General features: G+C 43.2%; 1 protein-coding gene across 6 annotated transcripts in view; it reads left to right on the top strand.

Annotated features, from left to right (window-relative positions):
- Positions 1 to 3,556: 3,556 nt before the first annotated feature.
- Positions 3,557 to 17,275, top strand: part of Frmd5 (FERM domain containing 5) — a 256,974-nt gene continuing 243,255 nt past the window's right edge. For 2 of the 6 annotated variants that reach the window (XM_021155309.3, XM_029473837.2), the window contains exon 1: positions 3,558 to 3,922. In XM_021155309.3, coding sequence (XP_021010968.1) covers positions 3,821 to 3,922 — 102 coding nt within the window. In that variant the 5' untranslated portion in view covers positions 3,558 to 3,820. Of the gene's footprint in view, positions 3,923 to 17,275 lie in introns of all 6 variants that reach the window. The other 4 variants (XM_085834516.1, XM_021155314.3, XM_085834515.1 and 1 more) reach the window with 3 other exon arrangements.

Genomic DNA, 17,275 nt, shown 5'->3' on the forward strand with positions numbered 1-17,275 from the left:
GTGTCATGTGCCTTTAATCCCAGCCTTTGGGAGCAGAAACAAATAGATCTCTGTAAGTTCAAGGCCTGTTTGACAGACTTATAAAGTAAGTTCCAGGACAGTCAGGGCTATGTAGAGAGACTGTATCCAAAAAAAAAAAAAAAAAAAAGTCAAATAAAAGAAAACCAAAAACAGCTGATACTCCTTCCTGCCAAAACCTAGCACAGTTCAGTCCAGGTTGGAGAGACTAGCAGGGCGTGGTGGGGTAGGAGTTGGGCATCTGAAGTAAAGTCATCATATATAAAATCTATATCTGATTGTGAGCATATCTGTGTGGGATTGTCTTCATTAGGTGAATAGAAGTGGAAAGACTTACACATCTGTGGGAGGTACAAGGCAAACTCCTTGGGTTTGGGTCTTGGAGTGTATAGAAGAGAAGGCGAGTTGAGTACCAGCGTGCATGCGCTCATTCTCTCTGCTCGGACTGTGGGTGTGAGTGGCTGCTTCAAGCTCCTGATGCTCGGGCTCCCTCACAGTGATGGGCTGTAACCTAGAATGAAAATGAAAACAAACTTTCCCCTACATTGCTTTTGTCGGGAAGCCAGAAATGAAACGGGATACCTGGAGGCCCTTCACAATAGAGAAGGGAGCTAGCATCCTGATAACTTGGAAGGTGGGGGTCTCAACCATTGTAATTTGCAATTTTGTTTTAAATATAGCTTCCTTATACTTGAAAACATGAAAGCACACCACTGTGGTTCTCAAAGGCACAAGAAGCCTTGTGTTTTTGTTTTCTTGAGACAAGTTCTTAGCATAGGCTGGCCTGGACTCCACTTTGTAGCAGAAGGGTGACCTTTAACTTTGATTCTTTTGCCTCTGTGTCCTGAGTGCTGGGATCATAGCTGTACACCAACACACCCCATTCTATGTGGTTATGGAATAGGACTCAGAATTTTACGTAAGTTGAGCAGGCCCTCTACCAACTGAACTCCATCTCCAGCCTCATATGGAGCCTTTTCATGAACAATCCTTCTTTGTACTGGGCTCAATAAACTTGTGAAAAAATAAGCACAGTATTTGTTTTTTTTCAGTTCGACTTTCCAGTCTCCCCCGGACTCCTGCTCATGTTTTAGAGGCATGCACTAGACTCTAGTATTTCATTGTTTTCCACACTCTGCTCTGTATCCAGGAGGAAAGGACAGCTTGCAGATGCATCGTATGCACAATGATGGGTGAATCTTGATCTAAGGAGATCTTTGACTAAGCTGGGATGCTACTTGAAACATTGCATAGCAGCCACCATCTTGCCCTTCTTGACTGTGTCTACCATCTTACTTTGGAGACAGCATTCGGTGCATTCAGTTCCTCCTGGCTGCCTGGATTCATGCCTTTTTATCCTAACAGCTGCTTATTTGCATAGCCTGTTAGAGGTACATCCCTATCAGCACACTAATGGGTTTCCTCTAGCTTCTTGGATATTTTTCCTTCCTCTTTTAGATTTTATAACAAATAGTAACTTTGCCTTTGACAAAAGTGCTTCCTGCTTGAAAATTTCCATCTCTCCCAGTTACACAACAAGGCTGGACTGAATCGACTCTCCTTTCGACGCAGTAACGCTTATGCTCCTCTATGAGACTTTCCTGGAGCTCCTAGTTTCTTCATGGATCTTTCTGGAGTTGTAGATGGGATTGCATACCTATCATTCCATTTATCAGTTCATCATTTATAGAATGCCTGCTTCTGTATTCCAGGTCCCAGCTACTGTCCAGGTTTTGAAACAGACAGAGCATTTGACTGCTTGGTTTTAGCCTCATAACTATTTTAGGAGTGCATTGAAAAGAGGAACATCTTCCCATGGCTACTAAATGCAGCAAGGGAGCAGTCCGCAATACTAAGGTGATATGGGGTGGTAGTGGTATTGGAATTCAAAGATATTAGCCATACACACTGTTAAGGTCAAACACCTCTAATTCAAACACTGAAGAACTTGAAGGGGATCCATTTTGAGGTTATCTGAGCTACATAATGAAACTGTCTCAAAAAATGCAAAAGTCTGGGATATAGCTCAATATTAGAGCTACTGCCAATCCTTAGCAAATGCAAAGTCTTGGATTTGATTCAGGCAAACATGTAGACAAAATCATTTTAAAATTAAAATAGGGCCAGGCATAGGGGTGCATGACTTTAACCCCAGCACTCACTGGGGGTGGGATGGTGGCAGAGGCAAGTGGATCACTGTGAGTTGGAGGCCAGCCTGCTCTACATAGTGAGTTTGAGTACAGCCAGAGCTACACAGTGAGCTCCTGTCTTGAACCCCCCCTACACATCCCCCCAAAACGGTTAGAATTTTTTCTAGTCTACTATAGGGGGTTTTAATAGTTATGTGTTATGCTGATATAGTAAGAGCATACATGTAATGAGAAATTAATAATTCATTATTTTAAACGAATACATTTCTCACAGTACTAATGTTTTGGATTGACATTGTTTCAATGTTGGATCTTGTCCCCTGCTAGGAAAGAGCTCTACCGCTGAGTTACACCCCTATTCCAACCTAATTCCTATTTAACATTTCCTTTCAGTGAAATCTTTGAAGGTAGAGAGAGCCAGTGGGATAGCTTGTCAGGCAAGTCTGGCCATCCGTTTAATCACTGAAACCACATAAAGGTGGGAGGATGGAACTGATTCCACAAAGTTGTCCTCTGACCTTCACACTCGTGCGTGGTACCTGAGTGTTCATATTCCATGCACAGGCACACATTGATATTATTAATAATAAAATCTTTGAAGGTGGCTGTCTCTTAGTGAAGTTCTGGAAAGGAACTTTTAAGTCTGCCGATGGGGAGGACACAAAGGAAAGGAGGCATTTCCCCCCGGTTCTTTGTGCAATAGAGCTCCTGACCATTGTGCTTTGTTGCAGACGTCTGAAGATGTAATAATTCTTTCTAAAAGTACAAGGAAAGGTCCACCAGTTCCTGTTCCCTGCCCAGCTAAGGAGCACACCTCAGCCTTCTTTTGTCTTCTGAAAATAAAAGAAGGATTAGAGCGTAAGGTTTTCTAAGCGCTAAACGCGGGCGCTTACAAGCTTCTGTGGTTGCACCAGAGTAAATAGCTATTGTAAAACAGATGTTCACCAAAATAAGGGTGCTCGAGGCACAGGGGCCCATGGAGCTGACTTAGGGCAGCGCACAGGTGGGGACAGCCGCCAGGTCGGGAATCGTGGGTGACTGTTTTCTGCAGGTGCCTCCTCCTCGATTTGGCTTCCAAGAGGGCAGGAACCGGGTGTTGCAGGGTGCAAGATTTGACTCCTGAAACAGCTCAAATGTTATTCCAGGTTGTAGACACTGATCTCGTGAAGTGTCCACACATGGCCCTGTCCAGGACAAACAGCATCCATATCAACCACCGCCCGCGAAGGGAGCGAGCCAGGGCTTGGGGCGCTAGGGGGCTGGCCCGACTGGGCTCAGTACTGCTGTTTTGCGATGATTGCTTCCTCCGCCCGCTCATCATCCCCATTCCTTATTCTGATTGGCTTTTCCTCCTGCTAATCGGTTCCGCCGCGCTGACCTCCATTGGCCCCCTACCTAGGCCCCGCCCCATGAGCTGGGCACGGGCAGTGGGGCGCCCGGGAGAGAACCCAGCTTGCTTGGGGTTTGGGGGAGGCGGTGGTGGCTCTGTAGAAGGAAGAAGAGTGGGGCGGGAGGAAGCAGTGGTGGCGATCCGGCCAGGGTGATGGTGCAGGTGCTGAGGGCCGGCGCGGAGCTGCCGCGCTGAGGGGCGACGGGTCCGGAGTCCGCAGCGCCGCCGCGTCGCTCCCGAGGACGGGCGAGCGGGCGGGAAGATGCTGAGCAGGTTGATGAGCGGCAGCAGCAGGAGTCTGGAGCGCGAGTACAGCTGCACCGTGCGGCTGCTGGACGACAGCGAGTACACCTGCACCATCCAGGTCAGCGCCGCGCCGCCCGCCCGCCCGCCCGCCCGCCGGCTCGCGGGATCCGGCTCCCCAGACTCGGCCAAGTTGGCGGGGTCCGCCGCCCGGGGTCGCTCCAGCTCTAACCCCGGCGCGGCGCTTTGTCCGCCCCGCAGCCGCACTGCCCGGCGCGCGGCATCCCAGCCCGAGCTCAGCCGGGCACTGGTACCACGCGCCGCGCGCCCCTGCGGGGTGAGTCGCGTCCTGCACCTGCAACTCCTGCTCTGCGCCCTCTCGGGCGGGGGACCCCGGGTCTCGGCTTCTTCAGCCAGAGGATAGGCAGCACCTTGGGCGGGCATCCTGAGCTAGGCGTGTAGGGCGGGAGACGCCTGCCCGGGCCGCCCCGTCGAGGGGTGCGGGCTGAGGCTCCCCCGGCCCCGCCAGGCCCGCCAGCCTTTATCTCCCTGGTTGGAAGGATAAAGGTTTATGTCATAATTTCTCCCGAGCGTTTGTGAGTCAGACGGAACGCGCAGCCCATGCAGAGTGGCCTATTGAAGGCGCCCAGCCCTCTGTGCTTTGAGGCTCTAGCTCCCTTCCTTGTCTTTTGATCCCCAAATCTCAGCGTGCTGGTTATTTCTGGGGGTGGGGGGCGTGAGGCAAAGATTTAGCAACAAGTCACAGAGATTTGGAGGTTAGCAGTGGCTGGTAAGAGTCGGGGACTTAGGGAAAAGCCAACAATGCAATAATGCCGCACAGCGTTTCTTTCAGAACCTGGTTTTTACAACCCTTTGCTTGTGTTCTTCACTACTGCTGTGTGGCGCGTCAGGAGTCTAATATGGTTTTCCCCAGGAATGCAGTCTGTCCTTTGTAAAGTCAGAGGTTGAAAACACTGACCATGCTCTCAGATTTAGTTCTTCAACCAGAGGACCCTGCGCTCACAGCCAAAAACTGCTCTTTGTGGAGAAGAAAATTTGAGTTGGACCCAGAAGGGTCTCACCTGATCCCTTTCCTTTCCTGCAAGAACCTGGAGGAGGCTTCTAAGCACAGATGTGGGGGGGCGGGGGGGGGGAGCCTGCCTAGATTTTACCCTCAGGGTGCTCCCATTTATCTTCTGTCTGTCTGTCTGTCTGTCTATCATCTATCATCTTGCTGACAGAGCACAATACCATTAAAAAGAGAGAGAGAGAGAGAGAGAGAGAGAGAGAGAGAGAGAGAGAGAGAGAGAGACTTGTGAGAAAGTGAGAAAGACCCTGGGTAGAGAGTAGATGCTTAATGCTGACTGTGCTCAGTTCAGCCTCTTCCCCAGAAACCTGCCCCCCAGCTCCCCCCCCCCCCCGCCCCTCACCCCAAGCCCTGAGCTTAAGTGCTGATTGCTGCCAAAGATCCAGGAGAGTAGAGATTCAGCACAGACTCTTTTTGAAGTCTACTTAATATAGATTAAATGCCCATAAAAATGCGAGCCATGAAATGAAAGGGTTTTTGTAGTTAACCGTGATCGAGAGATGGTATGTATTATTTTCTAACTCCATAGTGGCTTGCTACTTTTTGTTTCTATGGTGTCATGGTTTCTATGTACACCCCCGCCCCCCCCCCCCCGTTTTGTTTTAATGGAGGAGAAAGCATGGGATTAACACCTTCTCAGTTTGAGTACATTGTCAAGAGCTTTAAAAGTCTTGGCTTAAAAAAATGGCATAAAAATTTAACAAATGTGTAAAATAGCCTACCGAGGGCAGTGTGAGGTTTAGTTTTCATAAATCTTAAGAATACCTTTGTGGTATATAGTGACATAAAATTTCTTAGTAGATCATTAACTTTTGCCAAGGTATAGAGTACCAATGAAACACCACTCCTCTGAAAATGTTTGATAACCTTGTGGTTTTAGGTCTCAGGAAAGGCAACTTTTTATTCTTCCTTGAGCAGGTGAGGTTGATTAATATTGTAATTGGTGATGGTTCTTATTGTCATCGAGAAAAAAAAAAGAATGCTTTAAAGTTAAGTTGGACTTATCGGAGTAGTGCTTACTATATTCTACGGTGTTTGTGTTTATTTTTTGTTGCTTTTATAATGTTATAAGAATCATGGCTCCCATGCACAGTCTAGATGTCTTAACCATTGTACATGGTGGTTTTGGTGTAGCCTCTAAAACAGAGGGATTGTAGCACATTTGCCATTTGTTTTTTACATTACTATTTAGATGTTGCTTTGCTTTTGTTTTTATCCAGATGAGAAAAGGTTCGAAAAAAGACAGTATATGATTCTAATATTTTTATATGCAGTTTTTTTAAACAAAGCATTTAGAGATTGAGCTTTTCTTAGCAACTTTTCCTTTTTATATTTCTACTCTGTGTTGTGTGTGTGCCCATATGTGTGTGCCCACATGTGCTTGCTTGTTAAACACTCGGTACAGTTTTTAATATGGAAGGGAGGCGTGGGCTCCCTATTTAGCTAAACATTATTATTAATACTTTGAGAATGGCAATACTGTATATTAAATCTTTTGGTGATGATTTGCATGCCTTTTTTCTTAAAATGTTATACTTTCATTTAGATACGGTGTCAATTTTAGAAATATTTTTATGGCTTTTGAAATAACCAGAGACCATGTAGGGCAATACAGAATTAGAAATGTATCATCGGTTGGTGTCATGAAAGCCATGTTTGGTAAATTTCAGTCATAAGGCAGTTCTGTCAAGGTATTGGTTTAGCGGCATTTCATAATGCAGTTATAGTGGGCTGGCCTTTAGGATGTAATGATTCAGGTAACCAGAATGCCTTCTATCGTTGCAAAGAAGGTTCTCCCAGTCACCAGCCTACTCTTTTATCCTTTCTGATATGGAAATGCATTCGTAGAGCAAGAGAAATGAAAGTATACATAGGAGGATTGTAGTGTAATTGTTCCCTCGTGAAGAACAGTGCTAATAGCCAGTTTTGAAGGTCATTGCCTCATACATTCAGATCTGATCCATTTTTCTCAGTCTTCTGTTTTTTTGTCTATGCAAATCTATATTCATTTACCACATTTACTACCTGACTTTTTATTTAGGAGAAAATAGAAAAAGTGAAAAATGAAAAGACTAACTAGTATCTTTGAAGTCAACCTTAATGGGGTAATACAAATGTCTAGACATGCTTATGTATTATGTTTATGTATTATGTATTAATAGTTTATGTATTGTTAAGGATATATTGCAGACATAGTAGCAATATCTTTTGGACAAATAAGTATTTTCAAAAGAAGTATTATAATATTTTGGAGGTGATAACTGAATTATAAAGCCACCGTAGAAATGAGTTAGATTTTGTTTGAGACATATTTAAATCACAGATTAAGCAGTCAGGTTAAGCAGATTGTTCCGTTAGTGTTATAAATAAGCCTTGTGTGCAGAGGCAGTTCTACCTAGGGGCCAGTGTTTGCATTTGATTGTGGCTCAGCTAGTCATTTTGAGACCAGGAGTGAGGGAGCAAGAGAACAAACGAGCAGAGTCCTGGGCTTGCCAGGGACCTCTGCATTCACCGGCTGTACCTCATTTCCCTCACAATGGCATTATGGATTGATTATATAGCCATTGTACCAAATGAAGAAAATGGCATGGTAGGTTGGTGGGTGGGCCCTGTGCTGAATGGCTAATTATGCACTGAGCATTCTGTTAGACACTGTTTGTGCCTCACAGGAAAGAGGTGGATAGTATGGCTTCTGTTTTATAGATGAAAAGACAGGTCTCAGAGGTCAAAGGAATTTACTTACTGTTAGTAGGTGGTTTGACTGTATTTAAACCAATGTATTCTCATTCTTACTCTTGTTTACTCCCTATTCTGACTCCCTATCTTTCTACCTTACTCTCCTCATCTATATAATGGAAATATAATGCTTATTTCATAACAAAAAATGACTTGGAAATTTTTTTTTTAAACGAGGGACATCTAAACACAAAGTAGAATTGGGAAAAACTTCATTTTTTTTTTAAAGGAAAATCAGTCAGATTAAATAATAAGTTGTCTTATATGATTTCTAATTAGTCTCAATGAAGTTGTAAAATTCCATCCTGGGGTAGTTTAAATTTTTATTAGAGCCTTTCTTTAAACTGTAAGAAATTGGGCTGGTGAGATGGCTCAGCAGGCAAAGGTGCTTGCTGCCAAGGCTGATGACCTGAGTTGGATTCTAGGTGTCCACATGGCAGAAGAAGAAAACCAATACCTACAAACTGTCCTCTGACACCCCTGGCCCCATTAATAAAATAAAGCCCAGAGTTCTCACTTCTCTTCCTCTGTCTTCCCTGGGCCTTCGGTTTTAGGAAGAGGTCTATTCCTCTATTCCTGGACTATGGTTTGCCTTTTCTAAGAATTTCTGCTTCCTGTTTTGTAAGTTGGTCCTTTGGTTTCATTAATGCAGAAGGAATGTTCGTAGAAAATTAGGATAATTTTATTCACAGAGAAAACACAAAGCTGTTGTATTTTCATGAATATTGATTTTTTTCTAAAAAAAATTAGTGAACAGGTAATTATGCTGTCTCAGAATCTCTGTTACAATAAAAGCCAGCTAGTTTCTAGCTCTTGAAATTAAGATAACTGCAAAATTAGTCTCCCAGAATCCTAAAAGCACTTGTATTGCTCCTTGACTTCAGTATTAAATATTGTATAAAACTAATTAGATATTTTATAAAATATATCTTCTTGGCACAGAAAGTAAATTCTGAATACATGATTGTCTCCTCATTCTTCTTTCTGTCTGTGGGGTGTCAGCGGCACTTGGGGTCCAAAAACATTCACCACATCAGATTTTACTTACGGGTGTTTGTACGAATTTGCATTCTATTAATGCTTGGCATGAATGTGCTAGATGAGGCAATTCGGCAAACCATGTAACAAGAGAACGTGAAATGTTGGGTTTACTTCATTACCGAGAGACTCGTTTATCATAGCATCAGACGTTAAAAACAGGCTTTTGCTTGTTTGTTTGTTTTTGAGATAGACTATTATGTAGCTTTGACTGCTCTGGAACTCACACTGTAGACCAGGCTGACCTTGAATTCCCAGAGAGCCACCTGCCTCTGCCTCGGCGGCTACGCCGGGCACACAGACACTTTTGCTACAGATTTACAGTGGTTTATTTTATGCACAGGTTTGACATATGTAATGCCATACCAGAAGTAAGACGTTAAGCTGCTGTACTGAAATAATAAAAAAGATTTTGATGGCAAATCATACTTGAGAACTTAGGGAGGATGGAGTGAGAGCAAGCTGTAAGTCATGAGCCCAAAATTTACAGCACCTAGCTTAAGGACTATAAAGTTCTAGGTAAAAAAAAAAAAAAACCAGAAACAAAACATCCAAACATCTGTTTTGATTTGTGGTGTATGACTGTAGTGGCGATACCCCAAAATGTCATGTACCAGAAAACAATAAACATCTTATAACTCTATAACTCTTTTCATCTTAATCCTTATCTCCCAAACCAACTTTCTCTGAAGGACTCCTCCCAGGTGAGAAGGAGACGGATGTAAATGTGGTATTTATGTGATCTTTGGTATCTCTGATAACTCTTTGATTGTCCTTTGTTGAATTCACGGAGCCCTGTAAGCACCTTTTTTTCTCTTATCCTTCAGCTTTTGTTTTTGCCATTGTTTTTTTTTTTTCATCCAATATATAAAGTATAAAGAGTCCATGCCAAATTAATACTGTGCCATAAGTGCTTCATGGAACTTGGGTGGCCTGCCAACATTAGTATTTTGAATGTAGCATCCGTCATGGCTGCGTAAAGCACTTGGACTGTGATCCCTAACATCAGTACTATGCAGAATAGGATGTAGACCTCCAAGTGAACCGTGCTGTCCAGCTGTCACTAGTAAAGATTATTTCAAGGTGAATTCATCTTTGACAGACAGCTGAAGGAGCTAACCCTGCTTCATGGAGCAGCTGTCCGTGGGCCGCTCTCTTCTGGCCTTGCCAGTGCTCACATAACACGGGGAACTTGAAGAGGATTGGCAACACCTTGCAACTTGCTCATTTGTGTGGTGCTCAGAGAGCAGTAGTGATGACCAATCTGGTGACCTGGAACAGTCATTGTCCCTCTGGTTTTCTGGTTTTGAACCATCACGTTCAGGCATCTTTGTGATTTTTGTTTGTTTTGACTTTTATGCAGCTGAACAATTTGAGCGGTTCTAAGCCATTTCACCCCCATGTTGCTGGATTAGTATACCCCCGAATGTAAATATACCTAGTCATATGCCCATTCTGGCACTGAAACAGGTCTTCTATTCCATTAAAACTCTGGACATTGGTGACCAATACAAGTACCTTAAATATTGGGAGAGTCAAAGATGGACTAAGAAAAATAGAATCCCACTCACCCTACCCTTGCTCTGTCCACTATGCGTGTACCCTTGTATATGCATGCTCGAGTGCATAGATTGAACCTAGAATCCTTAATTGTTCCACTTTGTTTCTTGACATAGGATCACTCTTTTTTTTTTTTTTTTTGGTTTTTCGAGACAGGGTTTCTCTGTGTAACTCTGGCTGTCCTGGAACTCACTCTGTAGACCAGGCTGGCCTTGAACTCAGATATCCACCTGCCTCTGCCTCCCAAGTGCTGGGATTACAGGCATATTCCACCACTGCCCGGCAGGATCACTCTTTAAACCTGGAGCTCACCAATTTATCTAGACTGATTGATTGGCCAGTGAGCTCTGGGAATCCTGTCTCTGCCTCTCCAGGCTCATGCTGCCATGCCCAGCTTTTTATGTGGGTGCTAGGGATTCAAACTCAGGTCCTGGTGCTTGCGTGGCAAGCCTTTGCTTGCTGAGCTATTGAACTCCAGTTTTTCTGAGGCTGATCCCCTGATGTGAATCATGGACTTCTTCCCTCACCTGACCCTCACTGCTGTCAGTATCTGACCAGTGTAAACTGGTGCAATTGTCTTTTACCAGCTGAAATGGCTTTTTATTTCTTTTTTTGTTTTTTGTTTTGTTTTGTTTTTTTTTCGAGACAGGGTTTCTCTGTGTAGCCCTGGCTGTCCTGGAACTCACTCTGTAGACCAGGCTGGCCTCGAACTCAGAAATCCGCCTGCCTCTGCCTCCTGAGTGCTGGGATTAAAGGCGTGCGCCACCACGCCGGCAGCCTTTTATTTCTATAGATGATGTTTAAATCTTTCTAACTTATGTTCTAGGTTTAAAAGACAGGAACTTGGTGAAGACTCTTAGGTTGAAAATCTCTAGGCTTTTGCCCATGAATACAAGACAAAACACAAATGTGTGAATCGAGTTCTCTAAGGAGAGCCTTCCGTGCCATGCTCATACAGGCGAAATAATTGGGCCACATGCTTGGCGCCCATTGAGTTTTGTACAATGGTTTCATTCTCTCATCTACAGAAAACACCCCTTTGACAATGATTGTTGCTGCCACCCCCACCCCCCCCCCCCGACGATTTGCATGACCATGACCTCATCTGCTGGTTTGTATTGAGAAGTGCTCTGGTCCACTCCAGAAGTGCTGTAAGACTCACTTGAGTATTAGTGATCATTTCAAAGCCTCAGAAAACTATTGCTCGCTAAGGGAACTCATTCAAGAGCAGAACAAGTTTAGCTGTTTCATGCAGCATTCAAAGCAGCTTCCTATGTTATAACGCATAGTCCCATTCCTTTTGTAGAAGTTGTGAACTCTGTCTAAAGCATGGGAGATGGAGCAAAGAGTGGATAAAAGCAGTGGTCTCTTTCCCTTTCCCTCCCTCCCTCCCTTCCTCCCTCCCTCCCTCCCTTCCTCCCTCCTTTCCTTCCTTCCTTCCTTCCTTCCTTCCTTTTTTCTTTCTGCTTGTTTTTGTTTTTCAAGACACGGTTTCTCTGAGTAGCCCTGGCTGTCCTGGAACTTGCTCTGTAGATCAGGCTGGCCTCAAACTCACAGAGATCTGCCTGTTTCTGCCTCCTGAATGCTGGGATTAAAGGTGTGCGCCACCACTGCCCAGCAAAACAGTGGTTGCTGGATCACAGAATTACCATGTACCTAATTGGGTACTCACTAGAAATGTAAATTCTTGTTCATATCCCAGCCCTAGTGAACCAGAGATTGGAGCGCAAGTTCAGAAACAATATGAATATAATGTATGCATGTGTATGTTCTCATGTGTGTTGGTGTGCCTACATTTGTGCACAGGCATGTAGAACCTCTGATGCTGTTCTTTAGGTACCATCTACGTCTTTTGAGACATAGTCTCTCACTGGCCTGGAACACACCAAGTAAACCAAGCCAGGGCTCTCCGCCTGTCTCTTCCACTGTTGAGTTGACAAGTGCGTGCCACCATGCCAGGATCTGTTGATGATGTTGTTGTGGTTGTGAGGGGTTCTACAGATCAAGCCCTGGTCTTTGTGATTGGAAGGTAAGCGCTTGACCAACTGAGCCATCTATCTATCTCCACAGCCCTTGAGAACAAGATTTCCAGGTGCTGCCTAGGTTTGAGAGTCCTTACCTGATTATAGAGGCCTTTGGAAGGAAGATTAGCAAGTTTTGTTTGTTGGATATAGAAAGTAAGAGAGAAGAAGCAAAGATTGACTCTCACATTTCTGGATTATGTTTTTGGGATGATCGTACCCTCTTGCTTTGTTTACACATGCAGAACCATCTTCAGTCTGGTAGAATTGTAAGAATTCTGTTCATTGTACCAGTCTGATGTTGTTATATTTATGTTTCATGGTTTTCATCCTCTTGCTTAAAAAAACAGTTCAATCAGCTGAAGGGGTTTGCAGCCCCATAGGAGGAACAACAATATGAACTAACCAGTACCCACAGAACTCCCTGGGACTAAACCACCAACCAAAGGAAACACATGGTGGAACTCATGGCTCTAGCTGCATATGTAGCAGAGGATGGCCTAGTCGGTCATCAATGGGAGGAGAGGCCCTTGGTCCTGTGAAGGTTCTATGCCCCAGTATTGGGGAATGCCTGGGCTAGGAAGCAGGAGTGAGTGGGTTGGGAAACAGGGGGAGAGGGGATGGGATAGGGGATTTTTGGAGGGAAACTAGGAAAGGGGATAACACTTGAAATGTAAATAAAGAAAATATCTAATAAAATGATATTTTGCCATTAAAAAAAAGCAGCTCAATCATTCCATATTTATTTTTACTTTATATGGGTGTGTATGTTTACCATATGTATGCAGTGCTCATAGAGGCCAGAAGAGGGCATCAGATTCATGTATAAGTGGAGTTACAGACAGTTGTGAGCCATGGTTTGGATGCTAGGAATCAAACCCAGGTCTTTCAGAAGAGCAGGCAGTGCTCTTAACCACTGGGCCATCTCTCCAGCCCCTGACCATTGCATATATACACATTGTTTCCCAAACACATATCCTCTATAACTTAGAGCACAGGGAGGCAGGAATGGTAAGTGTCCTTGTCATTTTAAGAATTTACTTATAAGCTATAAACACTGTGACTTGGGGGTTAAGGCAGCTGATATGCTTTGACAGTACAAATAAGAGGCAGGGGCTGGGAGATGGGGTGGAGGTGGGGGACTCTAAGTTAATAAATAGTTGTCAGTGGAGGTGGAATTTGATCTAGGTTATGAAAGATAGGCAAAGCCAAAACGAGACTTGGGGATGGATAGAGGGCATTTCAGGCTGAGTTAAGAAGCTGTTTCCGATAGAAAAGCTGAGCGTGTGAAGTCTTTAGTTTTTCATTTAGTGTGTTTATCTCACTTTCTGTGGTATAGTTGAGTAAAACAACAGAAATATACTTGCTGAGGGAGAATTACTGTCAGCAGAATTTCAATCATATTTGACAGGCTGAGAGGAATCAGTCAAAACTAAAAATAAATGCATGAAGCTCATGGTAAATGAAGCCTAATTCTTAGACTAATTCTAACACACGTTAAGAATCCTCACAAAATGATGCTAGCGTGTTTCAATCTTAATCCTGTCGCTGTAGCAAGCAACTACTTATGAATTTTATTCCCCATAATCCTCTTCTCTTGGGCATCAGTGTCAGTGATCAAATTCCAATTTTCAGTTGATGTTAAAAAAAAAAAAAAAAAAAACTTCTGACAGACTCAGCTCAGACTTGGTTGTTCATTAGTGGTTAGGAAATGTGACCCAGGAGGCCCTAAAAGGCATATTTGGGCATTTCTGTCCCTAAACCTGTGCCCACCAAAATTAGCTTCCAGATCACCAGGACCTGCTTCCCTATACTCCCTCTGAGCCCCTGCCTGCCAGCCCTGAGGTTGCCAGCCCTACCCAGGATGCACTTTTAGCCTTGAGCACTCTGCCAGGCCATAACTTTGGAGAGATTGGAACCTCCAAGAAAGGAGCGCCTGGCATTTGGGGAATCGGCGTTCGGCAGATTGCCAATGCTAATAGGTTATTTTGCTCTGGAAAAAGAAGGGCTCGCCTAAAGTCTGATGGATGGGGGATAGCCGACAGTAGGAACGCTCCTTTGTTGGAAAGATTAAGGGAGTTTCCTGTGAAGTGGTAGTATAGAAGCCAAAAAATTTAGCTAAGGCCCTTAGGCCCAAGACATGAAAAAACTAATAGCGGTCCATCAAAACAGCATGCCCCATAGCACACGCAAATGTCTAGCTGCCTCCATTGAACTTGAGTAAGTCAAAACTCTCAGAACGGGCACAGTCTGGCACTTTATAGTCAATAGAATCGTCTGTTGACACTAGGTTGGTGTAGAGCCTTCTTTTCTTTTCTTTTCTTTTCTTTTCTTTTCTTTTCTTTTCTTTTTCTTTTCTTTTCTTTTCTTTTCTTTTCTTTTCTTTTCTTTTCTTTTCTTTTCTTTTCTTTTCTCTGCACTTGATTTAACTTACACGTCTCTAATCTGGGACCCAGCTCATCTTGGGGATACCTAAGTGAAGGAGCTGTCTTCAGCAATCCCTGAGGGTTTCCAATGCTCTAGGCAAGTACCACTGAAACTCATATTTTGTTAAACATGCACTAAGCAGATAAGAACATTGATCAGAATATAAGAGAGCAGAATAAATTCTTGGAAGGATGTCATGTATTCCCAGGGATAAGTTAGCAGGTAGAAGCACCTACCCAGGCTGCCTCCTTTCAGATTTTGCCTCTAGAAATAATATCCAACCCCTGAAGTTAATATAGATTGGAGTTCTATAGGTAAGAAGGACTCCATAGGGTGGCAAAGATGCTTAGAGTATTTTATGGAACAGTGATCCTGCAGTTTTATGGCACACAATCTATGCAACAGGATAGCCCACCAGCTCTTTGGGATGCTATTCAGAAGTTATCCCATGAAAGGAGCTTGATTGCTGAGAGATAACTTCAAATTTTGCTCAGCTTCAGATTCCAGTGTATGTGAACTATGTTGGGAAAAAAATAGTTTGCTCGGTTTAACTGCAGAACCATAGTGGATCCGCAGAACTATAGCCAGATTTTATAAGCAGTGGAGATGGCCTGAAAAATCAACACTCTTTTTTTTTTTACCTTTTTAAATAAAATATTTTAAAAAATTATGAATACAGGTGTTTTGTTTGGATCTCTGTGTGTGCACACAGTGCATTTGTGCCTTGTGTCTGCATCCAGAAGAGGGCACTGGATCCCCTGGAATTGGAGTTATTGATGGTTGTGCACTGCCGTGTGGGTGCTAGGAACTGAATGAAGAGCCTCATAACTCCAGCCCCTGCTTACTTTTTGATGCATAAATATGGAGTGATTTAGACAGGCTTGTTTAAACAAATAGCCCCATTATAGAAATCACATCTAAGGGCTGTTTTCTAATAACTTTTATGGTAAAGAAGACATTACTCATACTCTAATTTTAATATTGCCTACACTTGACAGTCTGATAATTTTTAAGACACAGATATAATGATATACTACCTTGCTGCAAATTAGATCTCCCAGCATGTCATTATAAAGGATTATGGACTATTTTTTATTAATAATATATCTCATATTATATATCTTTACTTTCTGGTTGAAAGAAAATGGCAAGAGAATTAGGAAAGCTATATTCTTCCCCCTCCCCTACCCCTTGTGTTGAGATCTAGCCAAGGGTTTTGTGTGAGATAGGTCAACAACTCCACCTCTCTGCTGTACCTGCAGGCACCACAATTTTATTTTCTATGCTCTGCTTATCTCTTACCATTCCCAATGCTTTATGCTAATTTTCACATCCAGTCACTCATTTAATACAACCTTTCTCATTTCTTTGTTCTCGTGGCTTTCTGACAAAGTGGCAGGAAGTTTGATAGTTCAGCCTAAAAACTTGAGACTTGTGTTAAATGTGTGACTCTTGGGTGATGCTGGGCAGGCAGCTGGATCTTTGAGATGCAACGTGACTCTCGGCTGCAAGAGGAAGGCTCAAACGGAACATCCCTCTAGTCCCTTAGTGCCAGAACCCTCTGTAGTTCACAAGAGACTTGTTCATAGCTCACAAAGTGTTTTTCTCCTGTTTTTCCTCAGTGAAGGTTGTTCTATATAGCTGTAGGTGTGTGTGTGTGTGTGTGTGTGTGTAAACAGGATTCTCTGTGTAGCCCTGGCTATCCTGGAACTCACTCTGTAGACCAGGATGGCCTTGAACTCAGATCCATTCACCTCAGCCTCCTGAGTGTTGGGACCAAAGGTGTGCGCCACCACCGCCTAGCTAGCTGTCGTTATTCTTAAAGAGTGGGGTGTCAGGAAGACTGGTGGCTCCCCTGTCTGTGATCTGATTTGAGTTTTGCAGAACATAAAGTATAATTTTACATACTGTCCAAAACAGATTATGTTTTGAGGGGTTGATTCATGTTAGTAAAAAATCCTAAATGCTCTTTTAAAAATTACTGTAGACTCTGCATTGGTTATCTTTGGATGAGTGGCTACTAGCTTCTGCTGTTGTATGTAGGCAATGGTTTTAGGGTCAACAAATTAAAAAGTTGTTTTAGGAAAAAAAATAAAAGGAAGTCAAATGGCTTTGAGGGATAGATAGTCTTCCAGTTTGTTTAAATTTCTTGTAAGTGGTCCCCTTCCAGAGTGGTGGTTTAGTAACTACGAGTATTTTAGTGAACACTGATAAGTCTGTCCTTTCCACTTTATAATAAAAATTCTTATTCAAACAGATTAATTGGATATGAGGTATGTTTATCACTTTTTCCCAAATAGGTTAAAATTTCTGATTCTTTTTCTTAAAACAAAACAAAACAAAACAAAACAAAACAAAACAAAACAAAACAAAACAACCAAAAGAGCTAGATAGGATGGTGTGATGATTCAGTGGAGGCTTCGAAGACCAGAGGACTTGAGTTCAGTCCCCGTAAAGGTGGAACCAGTGTAAAGGTGGAAGCAGAGAAAGTTTCCATACATATGCCATGTGTATGGGCGTATCATATACATTACCACCCACCCACCACACACACCACACATGCATGCACACAAAGAGTAATAATCAATAAATAAAATACAACAAA

This window comes from Mus caroli, unplaced genomic scaffold (genome assembly GCF_978045245.1).
Source record: "Mus caroli unplaced genomic scaffold, Mus_caroli_1 scaffold_2, whole genome shotgun sequence".
Lineage (NCBI taxonomy): Eukaryota > Metazoa > Chordata > Mammalia > Rodentia > Muridae > Mus > Mus caroli.